Source organism: Crocodylus siamensis, chromosome 3 (assembly GCF_052110815.1).
Source record: "Crocodylus siamensis isolate JL-2025a chromosome 3, ASM5211081v1, whole genome shotgun sequence".
NCBI lineage: Eukaryota > Metazoa > Chordata > Crocodylia > Crocodylidae > Crocodylus > Crocodylus siamensis.
Window position 1 is genome coordinate 58646333 of NC_143397.1, and position 18489 is coordinate 58664821.

Below are 18489 nucleotides of genomic sequence, written 5' to 3' on the forward strand. Positions count from 1 at the left end.
AAAATTGCAGGGCTGATGGCCCTTTCTGAGGGCATGAAGCCTGCCAAGTTTCAGTGAGAGAGGTTCAGGGGTTTCTGGGAAACTGCACCTCAAGCTGCTGACAAGCAAAACTTATGTCACGTGTATGTGTGTGTGTTAAGGTGCAGGGGGGTGAAAACTGCAGGCTTGCTAGCCCCTGCTGAGGCCATGGAGCCTGCCAGATTTCAAGAAGATAGGTGTAGGGATTTCTGGGAAACCACTTCAGGCTGCTGACGAGCAAAACTCGTGACATGGTGACACTGTCTGTGTGTTAAGGCGTGCCCTCATTGGCACTGGGGCCTTTACACAACACAGTAGTGTGCCCCAATGAGGCTTCCTCCTCCCCTACAGCCTCAGTCCAGTCCACCACTTTAAATAACAGCAGGTAAGCAGTGCACTGTAGCACAGTAGCACTAGGCAGCCAAACTGTCAGACTAGAGCCTTTCTTTCCTTTCCTGCAGGAGCTTCTTCTCCAGCAGCTGCCAGAGAACTTTCCCCACCAGCCCCAGCCTTGGGACTTAGATGTGCCCAGGGCCCTTCCCTCCTCCTGGTCAGCTGACCTAGGACAGGTGCTAAGGGTGTTAGTCTAAAGACATGGCACTGGCAGAAAAGGTCCTTTGGGTCAATCCGGTATCTTTTAGTAGACCAACTGAATAGTTAGAGAAATATATCTTAGCAAGCTTTCAGGTTGAAAAAACCCTTCATCAGGCTGAGGAAGCACCTGCAGAGAGAGAGAGAGAGTGTGTGTGTGTGTGCGCGCGCGCTGTTCCTAGATGGAAGGAATAATAAAGAAGCCAGAGACTAGCATGCAATGCAGGCAAGAAAGCCAGTCAGTGAAAATGGAAATGGAGGCATCAGGGGGTGGTGAGGGGGAAGGGAGATGGAGCAGCGCAGGTAAAAGTGGAGAGGTACTTGGGGAGTCAGATGTCTGGCGGGTTGTAGAGTCAGAATTCCAATATCTGTATTGAGTCCATGAGTTTCCGTACCTAGGAGGTTGATGTAGTGAAGTTCCTACCTGCCTAAGGCTGGGGTCTTGTGCGTCTGAACCCCAACATTGAAGCTATGCCCTTGGCCCAGATTGGCAGCGGCTGGCATGGGGGGAGACTGACTGGTGCTCAGAGTGCTGGCATGGGAAAGTGGATCCCTGTCTTCCACATCCCCTCGCCTCTGCCCCTCTGACTTTGTTGACCAGCACCTGTGTCCAGTGATCTAGGGTTTTGGTGCTGCCAGTGTATATGCTCCCCTTCACCCTCGGGTCGTACATGCCTGTCATCATGTGGATCATACTGGACCACAAGGGATCCAGCCATTTCCTGATGCCTTCCTTCAGCTGCCTCACCAGTGCCTGCATGTCTGGTGACATGCCTGCCTGCCCCAGCCAGGAACGTTGATTGCCCTGGAACTTCTCTATTGGGTTCTCAAGCTCCCTCACTAGGGGGATCACCTGGCTAAGGAGGGCATCACCAGTGCTGAGGGTCTCAGTGGACTTGGAAGGGCTTGAGGGCTACCAAGATCTGGGAGATGGTATTCCACTCGGTTTCGTTAAGGGAATCGCTGATCCCAATCTCCTGGAGCAAGGCCATCGCATGGATGGCCTTCTGTTGCTCCACTAAGTCTCCACATCCTGCATAATTTTGTGCTGTGGGATGCTTTTCTGTGCCTGCTTCTCCCGCAGCATCTTGCCCCCCTTGATGCTGCTGTGGAAGTAACCTGCCACCTTCCTGAATTTTGAAATCAGCTGGGTGGTAGTCATGGCACCATCTCCGGCAGCCCTGTCCATCTCCAAAGCGTCCTTGACTGTGAGGTGCAGCTTGTGTGTCACACAGCAAATGCCAGCTAAGTTGGCATCATGGATGGCCTTGACCGTATTGGCCCTGTTGTTGGTGACCATGAACCCATGGGTGAGCTCGCCCTGCCCAACAAGCCACCCAACATCCATAGAACTTTTGGTCTCTTTGGAGTTGTCGTTATTGCAAAGGATGGTATTCCATTTCTTTTCCTTCCAGATCAGTATCCCTGTGTCAGTGCAGAACAGGGATAATCTATTTTCTGCCAATGAGACTTGGGTCCTGATCTTTCCCCATTCATTCAGTATGTAGGTTGCTAGTTTCCTCTACTGTCGTTTTTTTTTGCCAGACAAAGCTTTGGTATTGAACCAAGCAGCCTGCAGTCTAAGAGATTATATAATCATTCTAAACTTGATCAGGAGAGCGTGGCTATAAACTTTAGATCTCCATTCTGAAAAGGTTCAAGATGCAAAGTTCAGATAGCTAGATATTTTGCATGCTTTAGCATGCATGGTAATCCCATGGTGTAATCCCAAATAAAGAACTAGCAAACCCTATATCAGTATCTTGTTGCAGATACTTGTATACTTGACACCAATGACAAATTAACAGAGAAGTACCAGGTACTGACTGTTAGATTTTAAAAATCATATTCTCATCTGATAGGTGGATTTTTAGCAGTTACAAGCACCAGTGAATCTCAGCAAGGTTAGCAGCATTTACCTCTGTTTTCTTGGATAGGGACCGGGACTTCCCCACCGTGATGCAAGATGGACTCGAGGGGAACACCTCCAGACCTCAGGTTGGGGAGGACCAGGTTAGAGAGCTTCTGGAGGGGCTGGGTGTGTTCAAATCAGTGGGTCCAGATGCTCTCCACCCCAGGGTGTTAAGGGAGCTAGCGTGGGTTATTGCAGGGCCCTTGGCACGGCTTTGCGAGCACTCGTGGGGCTCAGGAATTAGTAACCAGCAACACACTTATAAGATGGGAAACTCCCTTCTTGAGAGCATGGATCCAGGGACAACAGGGCAGACCCTGCAGTGAGAGACTACAGGACCTGAACCTGTTCAGCCTTCACAAGAGAAGGCTGAGGGGGGACCTGGTGACAGCCTATAAATTCACTAGGGGGGGACTAGAAGGGTTTGAGAGAGACCTTAGTTCCCCTAGCACCCCCTAGCATAACAAGGAATAATAGCCACAAGTTGTTGGAGAGTAGGTTTAGATTAGACATCTGTAAGAGCTACTTCACAGTCAGGGCGGCTAGGATCTGGAACCAACTTCCAAAGGAAGTGGTGCTGACTCCTACCCTGGGGGTCTTTAAGAAGAGGCTTGATGCCTCAGATCATCTCTGGTAATGAGTATCTGATATCACCCTGGAGAACTGAGGAAGTGTAGATAAACTACTTCTGGAAACCAAGCTGGTTGTCAGTGATCTGCTGGAAACCAGCAGCATCAAAGAGATCCCACCTGTCACCCCACTCTTCTGCACCCCCCCCCCCGGTAGCTGGAACTGTGCTTGTCAGGTTCCACCTGTCCTTAGCAGGAGAGAGGGCTGTTTTGGGTAGGGGGAAGGGTAGGCTGTCTTTGAAAGCCATTGCTCCATGATCACTGCAGCACGACCAGCAGCTGTGTCTACGAACAGAGTTGCTTCCCTGGGGCAGTACTGGCTTTTTAACAACCATGGCAATGAGCAAAGCTACAGCTCTTCTCGCCATCAGCTGTCAGAGAACCAGCTGGGATCATCTGAGCCCAGTTTTTTCTCCTGCCCAGGCAGGGGGTCAGACTTGAAGATCTACAAGGTCCCTTCCAACCCCACTTCTATGATTCTATGACATTCCAAGGGAAAAAATTCTCAAATGCACAGACGTCTGTTTTCAGGAATTCTATTCCACATTCCATCTGCAGATAAGGATTTCTTATCATCAGGTATTGCTGATAATGAATGCATCAAGCGGTGTTCCCAAGCAGTGGTAATTGATAAATTATGGCAGATGGACGTTATAGCAGGGGTTTTCAACGGGGAGTGCGCATACCCCTGGGAGTTCTTGGACCAGTGCTCGGAGTATGCACAGACAGGCAGGGATGGAGCACCGCCACCTTCCAGGAGCAGGGCCGGAGTAGGGCAAGGGCAGTGGTGCCCCTCTGTGAGCCAGGGAAGCTCACATGTGGCGGACACCACAGCCTCATACCAGCCTGATGAGCTTCCCCCACCCCACACCGGCCCTGCTTCTGGGAGGTGGCAGTACTCTGTCCCCACTTGCCTCCATGCTCCTTGTCTAGTCCAACCCCTCCACCCCCTGCTTGGTGTTTAGCCGCATGCTACCCTGCCCACCGCCCGCCCCCCCCCCACCTCCAATCCTCCTCAGCTCAGCATCCGGCTTCTGGGGATACTTAGACTAGAAAACCCCCTGCATTATAGTATTTAAATTGTGGAGGGTCAGCTGATTGCCAAGAATCGCCTTTCAGTCTGACTTAATATATTGTTAATACAACTTAGAATGGTGACAGTTGTCACTGTGTATTGTTTTTCTTGGCCATAGATTTTCCACTTGCAGTTTGCACTTAAATTCATGATAGTACAAGATGATGCGCCCAAAGACCTTCAAAGAGTTCAGGGTAATTCTTGTACCTTCACGTTTCTGTATTAATTGGAATGTTTATTCTGGAAGTGTGTCAGAGATAGCATGTATGCTATTAAATACAGACTTCCAGAACCTGCAAGCACTGTCTAAGAGATGGTTTTGTACACTCACTGATGCATCATCTCACTAGCTGCTGTCTTTCACTAGACTGCAGGTCTGACTTCCTACCTGAGGACAACCTGTCCGTCACTTTGAATTTATTTGTGACATCACTTCCCTTTAAATTAGCTCATTTCTACCATAATTAGTCCATCAAAATCAGACTAGTGTATGTTAGATTTAGTGGAGATGTGATACATTTCCTCTTCTTATCGCATCTGCTTGCCATCTTGTACAGTCTCTCATCAGGGCCCCTCTCACAAGAGCATTTTGGGACAAGAGATTCCACACAGTGAAAATGAAGTGTTTCAACAGGGAGGAAAAGATTCTATTCAAGATGTTTCCTTATTTCAAAGAGAAAAGGAGGGACTTTGCCATGTTCTGTACCACAGGAAGCTGAACTGCTACAGGAAAATGACCAAGTTTAGGCTGGTATCTTTTTCGTGACAATCATTTCTTTCCTAGACGAGGAGAACTGATATACTGCTCTTAACCTACTTTTCATATAGCTATTCACTTTGCAAACAAATGCTTTTTTGGTTTTGTTGTAGACAGAAGCTATTATCAATATTAAGTTCTTCCCCTTGGATTCTTGACAGCACAAAGGATATTCACAAAATACCTACTTTTTCCAGCTGCCAGTCATAACAAAAATTGGCATCCAAGTGTTTTTGTAACGTGCCAGCTGATTACTGTGACAACAAGTGAAGGAAAATGTCACAGGCATCTTTTAACCTCTTACAAGCCTGAGCCCATGAACAGCAGAATAAATCTGTATTGATTTGAACCTAAAGAACAGAGTTCAGCAGAGCCATACTGGACCACAACAGCTGTTGCCTATCATGTATATGAATGTATTAGAACTTAGACCCTTTTTTATGCATGAAAGACTTTCCTTAAAAATTGGTTTTGGATGCTTTTGTAAGTGTTGTTAGACAGTGGTTACATTTTTCTGCTAAGACAACTAAGGAGGAGCAAGTTATGCCAAAAAGCCATTTGTTCATGGAACTTTTCGTAAACAATTGAAGTCCCTTCTTCCTGGTTCACATTCATAGTGAAAACATGTAATAATGGCTATAATCAGCATAAATAATGGATAGTCCGTGTAACAGGAAGTGATTCAAGAGTAGTTTTTCCACATCAGTCTCTTTTCAGCAGTGCTGAACCAAATGAATCATCAGTTTTGTTCCAGGAAATTGGAGTTATGGATCACTCTCAGTTGCATTTCTCCTACTTTGGACCCTTTTGGTCTCTTCCTTTCTCTCCTATTCACTTTTTTCCAAGGGTGATTCAGAAGGTCAGACTCACTAAAACCAAAAACCTATTAGCACATTCTTTATTTGGTGCACTGCAAAACTGTCCAGAGTACTTGTCATAGCTTCAATGAGATGCACAATGCAGTGCTATGTAGAGATACTTGACTGGAAACTGGAACTGATGGAGTGTCATTTCAGCACTCCACTTGGACTATCTGACTCTTTCTCAGACCTGGACAGAGTGCCATGTTGATGTGGCTATGCTGTTCCTGTTAGACATAACCTTAGTAGTTTCATCTTGACCAAGGACCACTGTAGCTTAACAGTAAGGGTGGTTAGATATTCTCTTTCAAACTATGGACATGTGTACTTGTGCTACAAGTGCCACGTTACTTTGAAGTGCTACAAAAATAAAGTGGTACCAGACAGAGACAGATGTCCAGAGAGTCATGGCAAAGGCATTCAGTGGCATGCCCTCCAGGCAAAGAACAGTATGGGGTTGCTTGGCCCTGCAGCTCTGCTCCCTTCCCTTCCCATCTCCAACCAAGAGGAGAAGGAGCCTGTCAGTAAGCCTGCTTGCTGACAACTTGCTTCCCCTCGTGACAGCCTGATAACCAACTGGGACTGTGCTGTCAGTGATTGTGGGACCTGACAGTCGTTTACTGACTCGCCTGGAGCAATTGGTGAAACTGGAACCAAGCTGTTGGGTCAGGACCAGGTTCACTGATCACCTGGTCCTGGGGAGCTTACCCCACTCTGTCAGAGGGAGATCATATTCTTTAGAAGTACAAAAAAACAAAAGACTCCACCAGCCAGACCTACTCAGCCACATGGGAAAGATTTACAACCTGTTGATTTCCAGGTCTTTGTCCTAGCTAGATTACTTGCTCCCAAAATACTCCAGGTTGTCTGTTAGCTTGGTTTAGAGTGCATGTAGCTGCTGTTTCTACCTATCTTTCTACTAGGAGATTTACGGTATTTAAAGTATTATCATTTGTAGTTGATGTCCCACCCGGGGTCCTTGCACCAATAAAAAGCTCTTCTACCATTGGACCTTAATGTGGTTATATTAGGATTAATAGGGACCCTTTTCTGAATCCATGACCACCTGTTTCTTGTTACACTCATATTTGAAGATCATCTCTGGTAACGAGTATCTGATATCACCCTGGAGAACTGAGGAAGTGTAGATAAACTACTTCTGGAAACCAAGCTGGTTGTCAGTGATCTGCTGGAAACCAGCAGCATCAAAGAGATCCCACCTGTCACCCCACTCTTCTGCACCCCCCTCCCCCCCCCGGTAGCTGGAACTGTGCTTGTCAGGTTCCACCTGTTCCTAGCAGGAGAGAGGGCTGTTTTGGGTAGGGGGAAGGGTAGGCTGTCTTTGAAAGCCATTGCTCCATGATCACTGCAGTGGCAGGACCGGCAGCTGTGTCTACGAACAGAGTTGCTTCCCTGGGGCAGTACTGGCTTTTTAACAACCATGGCAATGAGCAAAGCTACAGCTCTTCTCGCCATCAGCTGTCAGAGAACCAGCCTTTCTTACTCACTTGGAGAAGAAATTGAGTTGGAGCACTGTGGGATACTAGGGGATAAAGATCTGGTAAGGACAAGGTCGTGGGTGGCTGGCCTAGTGATTAAGCCATTGGCAGGAGGCAGGAACCAAACCACAGGCAAAGTGGGGGTTCAGGAATCAGTGACCAAGTTACCAGCTCAAAGGGAAATCCACAAGGAGAGTCCAAGTCACAGATCAAGACAAGATCCAGAAGTCAGAAACCAGTGCCAGCAACAGCATGGTCCAATAAAACATTTTGCCAACGAGAATTCTTGTCTTGCAATAGAAATTATGATTTTTTTTAGTATCTAGTGCTTTGTTCAGATTTCTAGACCTACATTGTAATATGCTTTCTGCATAAAAAGTATTTAAAATTAATGTTTGAGGCTAATAAATTATGTTTTGCTTCCTGACAACAATATTACAACAAATTATTTTTATACAGTTGTAATAACTATGGCTTTTTATTTTTGCAGCCTTATATATTCACTGATCCACCTACTGTGAGAGTTACTCATGGAAGGATTTTCTCAGAAGTAACGTGTTTTTTCCATCATGTGACACACACAGTGCGACTGTATAAGGTTCAGGGTAAGAAACTGCAAACATGTAGTCATGGTTTCTTGCTAATTCTTGTTTGTACATTTTTCTTCCTAATGCTTTACTTTTATGCCGGGTATAGTGCTGGCACAGAAGTGGCCTTCTGATTGTCAGGATCTATTCTTGAGTCTGGCACCAGTCACCCAGCTCAAGCCCAACAGATTGGCTGTCTGGTAGAGAATTCTCTGAGTCATGAGAAATCTTTGATGTAAATAGCTTCTGTATTAGGTTCCCAGAACTGATTTGGATTTTTGTATGCTACCACAGTAAATGTAATAATAAGACCAATTATTAAAATGAGGTGGAAAAAGTAATACTTAAAAATGGACCTTAATATAATTAGGATGTTTTGCAATTTCTCACCTTCAGTTTCTGAATTAGTGCTGTCTAAAGTATTTAATTCACCGTGACACTGAATTATTACTATCTGCTGGTGACGCTTGCCCAGGTAGTGTCACATTTGTCTTCAGAACTGTAATTAAACTGAGGTGTCCCAGTTCGTGGCATCAGTGTTTTGAAGTATTAGATTGGTATGGGTTACCAGTGTCTCACAGGTTTTTGCATATTGATGGAAGGGTTCAGTCCCCAGAGCCGTAATGGTACAATAATTTTAAATGATCTCTATGCAATATATTTCCTATGACTGTAAAGCAAGATGTTGGTTATCAGTTTGAAGCCCCTAGGAAGCAAAACTCGAAGTCTAATGTTTTTGTCCCTTTCCAACCAATACGTTTTAAGAACAATATTTGTAATAAGATTAGTTGAAGAAAAACAAGTACCCTGAAGTCAAGATATAATGAGTTGTCACTAAGAATATATGGGGAAAGGTTCATTTGGTCTGAGTGTTTGCAATACATGGAAGTATTGGGCAAGGAAGGAGATATTACAAAAAGGTAACTTTAAACATAGTAAAGATACAGTTTTTATATTGGGGCTTTCTTTAGTTAGAATTAAATAAATTTGATTTCTTTCTTTGTCTGTCTCCCTTGTCCTCCGTTCTGCCATAAATTCTTTCTTCCTTTCCAGCAAACAAGGAAATGAAAGAGTTGACACTGAAAATATCTGATAGCCTGCTCACTTCCAAGTTCTCCCACTCCCCACCCATTCTGACACCCTAGTAGCTGTAGTCTATCTCCATCTCCATTTTTTTAAACATTAGTGTCCCCAAAGGAATACTATCTGATTGCATTTTTCTTTGCTTTTCTTTCATGGCTTAAACCCTGGCTCTTGTCAGTAAAGCTTCCTGAACAAAAAGTATGGATGTTACTTTATCAACTCCTACTTGTGTACTTCACTGCGTGTATACTAGCAGTCAGTCCAATATTTTCTTCCTTTGAGTAAGCATCATGAAAGTTTGCGGGGAAAAGAAAATAGGAATCTTTGCCTCTGCTAAGAGAAAATAGTACACTTCTCCTGCAACAACCTGGAAAAGAAAGTTCAATATTTAGAAGGAAGAAAATACTGTTGTGATGAGGTTTACCATTGTCCTTGGAACCTGCTGGGCATTGACCTTGCAAATATGGGGATGTTGTTAAGGCCCTTTTTGTGAGCAAGTTCCTATCCAGCAAGTAGGGCTATCATGTTATGGTATTTTTGCCAAAGGAATCTCAGAGGTAGAATGGAGAATGATATAGGAGTGAGGCCTAAATGTTGGACCAGAATATTACATGATGTTCTTTATTTGGGAGGAAAATCTTTATTTGGGAGGAGAAGTCTGCCTATTAGGCATTCACTTGATAAGAGCTTTATAAGTCATAAAGCCATTCTATTGCCATTCATTAAGTGACATTAGGAAATTTCTCACTGAGAATAATTCTTTCTTCTTTATTCCCCTACAGGAATCCCTATCCAAGATAATAAGACATAGTAGCTGCTGTTCAGTAACAATAACTTGGCAGATAGTTTTATCTCTAGTGAAATTTTCTTCTCCTCCACCCGCTTTATCAGAGGTCCAAATAGTGTTGGGTAGTAGATGCTAAAGATCAGAAGCAGCCCTGGACACCCTGCCTTATGTGACTGTTGGCCAGTGGGGAGCTAACCTAAGTTTTGTTTTGCTTATGCTTCTTTCTCTTCTCTTCAAAAGCAAAGAACAGTTTCTAAAGAACAATTTCTTAGTAAACTTACAGTTGTGGCCCTATGCATTGGGAGTCGTCATCTTCTGTATCAAATTTGAGAGAGGGATTATTTCTAGTCCTGAGAGCTTTACATTTATCTTTCTTCCTTTTGAGATTAAAAGAACAACAGCTGATAGGGGTATTATGTTCCAGTTGTTCTTATTTAGCCAATTTCTACATTAAGCTGTTATGGAGATTCATAGATTTTTAAGGATGGAAGAGGACATTAAGATGATCTATTCAGAGCTCCTACATAATACAGGATATAGAATTTCTTGAAGTAAGTCATGAATCAAGGCAATTAGATCTGTGCTAGAACACTCTTGAAGTAGGGAAGAATCCATCACATTCTTTGCTAAATTGTTCCAGTGGTTAATAGGCTCGGTGATGAGGAGACTCTTGAGCTTGTAACCACTGAAATATTGTTATGCCTTTGACTGTTGGAATAAAAGCCATCTGCTGTCAGAAATCTTCCTCCATAGAGAGTTGGAAATGGTGATCGTCACTTCCTAGCCTACTCTTCAGTAATTTAAATAGATTGGCCTTCTTTTACTATAAGCTGGTTTTCTAGACTTTGAATTATTCTAAAGGCTCTTCCCTTAGTTTTTTCCAATTTTAACTATCCTTGAAGAGTAGATAACAGTAATGGATGCAATATTTCAGTAGTAGGCTCATACTGTGCTCTGTACAGATATAACACTTGCTTTCTTCTCCTGCTTGATATGTCCCTGTCTGTATATGCAAAAACAAAAAAAAAATCAGATAATATAAACATGAATGTAGCAGAGGAACATTTTGATGTGTATATCAAGCTGGCAGTTATAGTTTAATCCTGGAATGGAATAAACAAGATATAACGAATATTGGGTTGTAAGTTAGAGGCCTTTTTATATTTATGGAGCGTTAATTTATTAGTTTTAGTATTAGGTCCCTTTCAGGTCAGCTTTTACTGTGTGGATAGTGCTCCTCATCAGAAGACTTGGCCGTCTTAACCAAACAACAGTTCGTTAATTTGCAAAAAAACACATGAGCATATAATCAACCTTACATTGATCAAAAGTGGGTACATATGCCTATGTACCTACATTTGATCCATGAAACGACTGTATGCTCATGTAGTTCTTGGCAAATTAGACATGAATTCAACATCCATGTACAGTGTAGCAAGCAGTAATAACAAAGAATAACGCAAATTACCTAGATTTCTTATTTCATTTATTTCTGAGACTCCATTATCATGGAGGGGGGCAAAATATGCCCTGTAGGCCGGATCTGCATGTCTATTCGACTGATGGCACCAACCAATGAATTGTACCATGCTCAGCCCTTTTGCCCACAAGAGTGGTAGTGAGGGACCCATGTATATACATGCCTCCAACACACCCTGTTGCGCCTCACTCCCAGTCTTGTGGATGGAAGGGCCCAGCCAGGGACCTGCTCAACTTCCCTGGCAACCCACTTGCTCTGGGCAACAGGTAGGGAAGTGCTTGGGGCAGGAGTAGAGCATGGAGCTGGCCTGAGGATAGCACCAAGCCCATGCTTAAGGGGGCGGCAGCAGCATGGAATTCAGGTGGGCAGGGTGTGGATGTGAGGGAGAGGAAAGGGGTGGGGGGCCCCCCACCTTCCATATACACTCTCCCCCCATGGTGTGCAGCTCTGGCAGGTAGAGGTGCTCAGCATGGTCATGCTCAGCGTAGGCACTGGTTCCCGGTGCAGTTCTGGCCAGTGCTGTACATCACGGTGAGGGGTGCATCCCTCACCAGGCTGTCTCTATTACTAGTGCTCCCCACTGCACACATGCAGCTCCTGCACTCACACAACATCATAGGGAAGCCCCACACTCTGGAGCTGGCTGCTTTCCCCACCCCTGTACCTGGACTCCAGGGGGCAGGGAAAGCAGGCAGCTCTAGTAGTTGGGGCTTCCCTCCTGTGCTGCATGAGTGTGTGGACTGCACGGCAGAGAGCAGCAGTGATAGAGATGGCTCAGTGGGGGGCTGTGCCCCTCACTGTGATGTTCAGCGCTGACCAGAGCCACACACCCCCGGGGGTACCAGTGCCTGTGCCAGCCATGAGTGCCGCAAATGCCCCCACCTGCTGCTGCACTATGGGGGGAGGAGTGTGGGGATGTCCCCTCACCCTCCTTCACACTTCACAGATGCCACACACCCACATCCTGCCCCCACAGCCCTCCACATATACACATCCTTCAGCATACTGTATTGCCCCCCCCACACACAGCCATACCCTTCCACACAATATACAAAACTAAGAATTTATTTTTGAGTTGTTATGCAGTCACCTGTATATACAGTATGCAAATACAAATCATGACAAAAATGTTTTGTAATAACATTAAAATATGTTATAGTAGATGTTTGACTTTTAGTATACGATTTGAGTTTTTTCTGGTTCTAAGATGGAAACTCCCTATCCCAATATGAGTATTTCTAGGGGGCAAGAGGAGGGACTTTCAGTGGCAAAGTTCAGGGGCTAGGAGTGGGACTTCTGGTCCCAAGATAGCAACCAGGGGGTGTGGCAACTGTCAAGGGGCAGAGCTACCCATAGGGCCCTTGACAGCTCACCAAACCACATTAAGCGGCCCTCCACCCAAATAATTGCCCGCCCCTGCATTATCAATTCATTAGCCCACCTAACACGCTTATAATTCAGTTACATATCAAAGAAGTAAGAATGTGATTGTTTTAGTGAATTTTTACAAATATGGTTTCTGTTACTTGAGTTGTCTAGTAAGGAAAAGTTTAGTTTAAAACATCAAAAGCAGTTGCTAAAGTTCAAGTTTCTTTTAAACTAGTACAACTTGGGTTCAGTGGAGAAATAAGACATTTAATTCAACAATTTCTGTACCATTGAAGGTGCCCAAAACATTAGCAGTATCATTGTTTTCTCCTCTTTTCTTCCTTTGATGAATAGTAGGCTTTTTAGACTCTCAAGTTTTTGAATCATTTGTTTGTACTAAAGATCCTAAGGTTGCCATAGAAAAGCAGGAGAAGCTTTGTAGCTGTGGAGTTAATGTTAAGTCTAAAAGAGTCCACTAGAACATCTACTATATGATTGCCTATTATTTCAAGGGGCTAGACTCAATGATCAAAGTGATCTCTGCTAGCTGTTTGTTCCATTACTAATTTAAAATTGAAAATGCAGTTACTGAGGTCTTTTCAAAAGTGTAGACTCAAGATAATTTAGAATTATTTTTATTAAAGAAAATAAAGAGAAATGTAACTTCTGAAATTAAACCCTGCTGCTATTACATCTCAGCCCTTGTAACCGTGCACTAGGTCCCAGAGAGCAGGAATGCTGATCCACACAGTTGGTTTTAGTTTGGTTGTGCTTCTAGATTTTATAGCTGCTTCTGTGGTTCAAAAAGTTCTGGATTCTACACAGTGATCTAAGTTTTACTTGGAGAAAGGCAGTAGGTCTGTGCAAAGCCCCGGTAGCCAATTTCATAGATTTCATAGACATTAGGGCTGGAAGGGACCTCAGAAGATTATCGAGTCCAGCCCCCCACCCAAAGGGCAGGAAGTCAGCTGGGGTCATAGGATCCCAGCAAGATAAGCATCCAATTTGCTTTTGAAGGTGTTCAATGTAGGTGCTTGAACCACCTCCGATGACAGGCTGTTCCAGACCTTGGGGGCTCGGACAGTAAAGAAATTCTTCCTTATGTCCAGCCTGATATGCTCTTGCAGTAGTTTATGACCGTTCAACCTCGTCATCCCTTGGGGCGCTCTGGTGAACAGACGTTCCCCCAGATCCTGGTGGTCACCCCTGATAAACTTATAGGTGGCCATCAGATCACCCCTGAGCCTGAGCTTTTCCAGGCTAAAGAGCCCATGGCTCTCAACCTGTCATCGTAAGGTCTGTTATCCTGACCTCTGATCATGCACGTGGCTCTTCTCTGGACTCTCTCAAGCTTCTCCACATCCTTTTTGAATTGTGGAGAATAGCATTCAACACAGATGTTGATCTAAGGCAGTGGTTTTCAACGTTTTTTCATTTGTGAACCTTATAAAAAATTGAATGGAGGTGTGGACCCTTTTCAATTGTAAGTGTGAATGCAGCCAAGTCACAATTTGATTCAGAGTAGACTCAGCGTTCTGAATTTCCAAATCTGAATCAAATCGGGAGACCAGTTAAAAGTGCCAAATTGAATTGGAAGCCTCCGAATCAATTTGGAAATGATTCGGTGCCGATTCGGAGATTTGGCCATAGACTGGAGAGGCAGCAGTCCTTGAGGACACTGGACACAGCTGCCTCCAACTGGTAAGTCTGTTGTGGTGGGCGGAAGGGGGAGGGAATGGGTGTGTTGGGGGCAGATCAACGCCCCTACAGCAAAGGAGGGATTGGGGCTGGGACAAGTTGCCCAGCCGGGCCAGGGGGCACGGGACTTTTTAGTCAATAGCTGAACCTCCAAATTGGCACTGAATCTTCAGATCTGAATTAGCCAAATCGAATTGGGAGTGATTCCCTCCAAATCAGCTGAATTGTAATCGGATACTTGCCACTGGAAGGCAGTCTGTTTTTTTTCTATTGGATACATCTTATACATGCAGTAGAAAAAGAGAATTTATTTTGGACAAGACAGATTATTCATGTGTGGAAAGTTTGTACCTTTAATTCATAAACTACATACACACAGCTCTACATTAGGATGGAAGCTGGTGGTAAAGTTTTTAAAGTTTTACTTCTGAAACTATTAGATTTTCTCATCACTTAGCACATTTAAGTTAGAGGATATATTTCTTGTCAATGCCTGGGCGTATTCCATAGCCAGATGGGGAGAATCAGAGGTTCGTGGCTTGAAATCCTTTATATTTGTCTCTCAATTGTTCTCCTTTTCTAAGGAATAATTAGGGTCTGGAATCATCAGTTATCTGAATGCTGCTTGTTATGGAAAACAAAATAAGATGCTTCTTTCTAGATAGATATAATTGTGAAGGGTGCTAGAATGACTTATCAAATATGCCTTTAATATATGTTGATAACTATATTATACCATGCCTGAAGATCTCTCAAGTAGCTTGCTGACCCCCTAGCCTTCTGCCTCAGCCTGCTCTGCTCCCTGGCTCCCTAATGACCTCCCCACCTTGACTGCCATGCCTTGATGTTTTCAGTAATAAACCTGGGAGGTGGTCTATAGATGGCCAGGGGATTACTGTAGGTGCCCTTCTTATGCTTCTTGTTACAGGCCACCCCTTGTCTGATCTAGATTGATAGTCTAGAAATCCCCTGCTTTCACTGAGATCTCTCTTTCTTTTTTTCTGGTTTACAATTAGTGCATGGGGCCTGGCACCCATATTAAGATCTATGTTGAGTAAGCCTGTTTCCAGTTCCAGGACACCTCCCACTCAGTGCCGTATGCTCTGCCTTCCTATTGGGCTTCCTTTTAACACTAACCATCTCCCTCACCAATGTGTTGACTTAGGGCCTTGATCAGTCTATTCTCACAAGTCCTTTTGGCCCTCTACACGCTGAGCTCTTCAGGCCCTGCTAAGTCATTGCAGTGTTCTGCACAAGGGATAATCTGGTGTCTCCCCTTTCAGAGGGTTCTCAGTAGCATCCCTGACATCTCCATGTTTTATGGTACAACAAGTAAAAAGCCCCCTGTAACAGAAAATCAGTTGCTATGAAAAGCCCATTCTTCCAGAGTGCCTTCCCCCTGTTGGTAGGCCCACAATCACTCAGCACTGTTGGGTTCAGACACTGTGCCTCAGGTTAGTGTGGTCCTGTCAGGAACTCCTTCCCTCCATTGCCTGAACTAGACTGCCTACTCATCCCCAGGAGCTTGACTTAAATGACAGCTAAGCTCCACCCCTTCCAGGCAACATGCAAATTGCATTCAACCTTAAAGTCATGGCTCCCATTTTTCCACATATACAGTTATGGGTAGGGGCCCTGTTACATATATGTCTTACTTTTAGCCTGTCTTAGTTACAGCTTTACACTGGAAGTGCATATTCTACTGCTCATTAGATTGCCAAGTCCTTTCACAGTTAAGCTGCATTATAAAATTTATTACCCCCAACTGTTGCATGAGAAGTTATAAACATAGCTTGCTGCTTTCCTTCAGTAAAACCCTTGTTTCAAGATCATTTAAACAGGGGAATCGAACAATAGTCATGCCTTCTCTCTGCAGCCCTCTTACTATGGATCACTTTTACTGTAGAACCTATGTCTGGACTCGGACACAACCATGATGCATAAGCAGAAGTAATGTAAACTAACTTCTATTTATTTAGAATAGTGGTGCCCAACCTTTTTACCCAACAGGCCCAGATGGGCAGTGCCTTGTCAAATGCCCAGGGTGGGTATGATGGGGCCCTATCTGGATGTGCAGAAGAGGGCAGGGGACAACCCAGCCCCAGTCTGGCTCCACAGGTGGGGAGTGTGTGATGTGGCATGGCCTGGCACCGATTTGGGAGTGTGGGAGAGGGCCATGACTCAGCTCTGACTCACCATGGGGGTCTTAGGAATTTAGAAGCTGGGGAGGGCAGTGGTTATGCCACTGCTCCCTCACTGCCAGATTTCTTGACCCATGGGGAGTCCTGCTGGCCAGGGGTCACATCTGGTCTGCAGGCTAGAAGTTGAGCACCCCGATATAGAACAAGGATCTAAAACCTACAGGCTGGATGTGACCCACAGAGGGATTTTATTCTGTCTAAGAAAACCAAAAAATCCCTTTCCCTCTTACCATTTAATTTGTTGTTTTGTATGGGCGAAGGAAGGAAGATAGAGTTACCAAAATGTTTCATGCCTTCATTTGGGAATTGCAAGATTTTTATGTTCATGATAAATTCCCTGTTTTAGGTGCCCACTCTTATGGGCTAACACCTGAGTTGGCACTGTAAATTGCAGAAGGAATACAGCCGCCAGTAATACACTTAAGATTTATTTAGACGTTAGAAAAAAAAATCTAACTATGCATATTAAGCTGTGAAACGTTGTTCAGATATGTTGTGGACTCCTTATCACTAGAAATCAATTTCATAATTAGACAAACATCTGTAAAGTGTAGTCCAAGTATACTTGATGTCACTTCAGAGTGAGAAAATTGAATCGCATCTTGCGATCTCTTCAGGTCCCACATTCTGATTCTGTGAGATTTTTCATTCTGATATTATCCAAAACTGTACAAGAGTGCTGCTGTAGGAAAAACAAGCCTAGGTGTCTTAGGACTCGAGGACTGCTTACCCACTTGGATGGTCAGAGGTAAGTCTCCTAGCCATATAGAGGCATCAGGAAGAACCACATGTAGTTTTGATTTAATTAAGTATTCAGTTCTTTTTCCCTTTAATTTCTATTAGTAAGAAGCTGCTGAAAAAAAGTAATGATGGAGAAAGGAAAATTATTTCCGCATTATAAGTATTTTTAGCTGTATTTGATCTGCCTAGTAATTCATATGACTCTATCGCCCTTGCAGCTGAGAATAGGGAACTGTTACAAATGGGAAATGGGGATATGGAGAGAATGAACAAATTAAACTAAATTAAAAAGAAGACCTGTTTCCTATGTCAGGTCTATCCTGTGGTAAATGGAAACTAATCTGGAGAATTTTACCCATGGCTAAAACAGCTGCTAAATTACTGCAGCTGAGCTTCCATTTACTGCAAGATGGAACTGACACAAAGTACAGCTGTTTTGTACTGGTACAGTTTGGTATAATTGGTTAGCTTGTCACCAGAAAGAACAAATGAGCGTCCCAAAATAATCACATAGGATATGTTTAGTAGAGCTGGGAAATGAACCTGCTTCTTCCATGTTCCAGTCCATAGTCATCCTTTTTCACGTTAGTGGTGTGCCTACCATTTTTTGGTGAAGTGCCTTTAATTGGAAATGATGGAAAGGGAGTGAGAGTAATGCAGGCTATGGTTATTTTATACTTGCAGCATGGAATGTCCATTTGTGTTCATCATGCATATATGCCTTAATGGTTTTTAAAACTGTGGAATAGTTTTTTAAAAATCCATGAATTGGGACATACAGCTTCTACAGAGTGTGGGCCTATAGAAGCTATAAGGCCTTATCTACACATTTTATTTAAGGCCCGATTAACCAATTAATCATACCTTAAGTGGTCACCTGGCCACGGGTTCAATCACTTAGTGGCATAATAGAAAGGAATAAATTATGAAGTTATTCAACAAAATACGTGTAATAGCTTTGTAGCTATTTCTTGTCATGCCATTAATTGAACATGTGGCCACAGGCCCCTGTCCCGGGGAGCCTCATCAGCTGATTGGAGCTCCCAGTTTGGGGGCAGGGTGGGCATGTGTACCCCCAAGCCTGGGATTGCCCCGTACACCTCCACAACTACGAGACTGCAGCTGACACGGGTGTCCCAGCCGTGGGGGGGGCACTCACATGACAGACGTATATATAGGGTGTGTGCTTATGCAACTATTAGG

General features: G+C 44.2%; 1 protein-coding gene across 1 annotated transcript in view; it reads left to right on the forward strand.

Annotated features, from left to right (window-relative positions):
- Positions 1 to 18489, forward strand: part of MAN2A1 (mannosidase alpha class 2A member 1) — a 234149-nt gene that overhangs the window by 160484 nt on the left and 55176 nt on the right. Inside the window, exon 16 of the mRNA XM_090038361.1 lies at positions 7832 to 7946. Within this exon, the coding sequence (XP_089894487.1) occupies positions 7832 to 7946 (115 nt within the window). The remainder of the gene's footprint in view (positions 1 to 7831; positions 7947 to 18489) is intronic.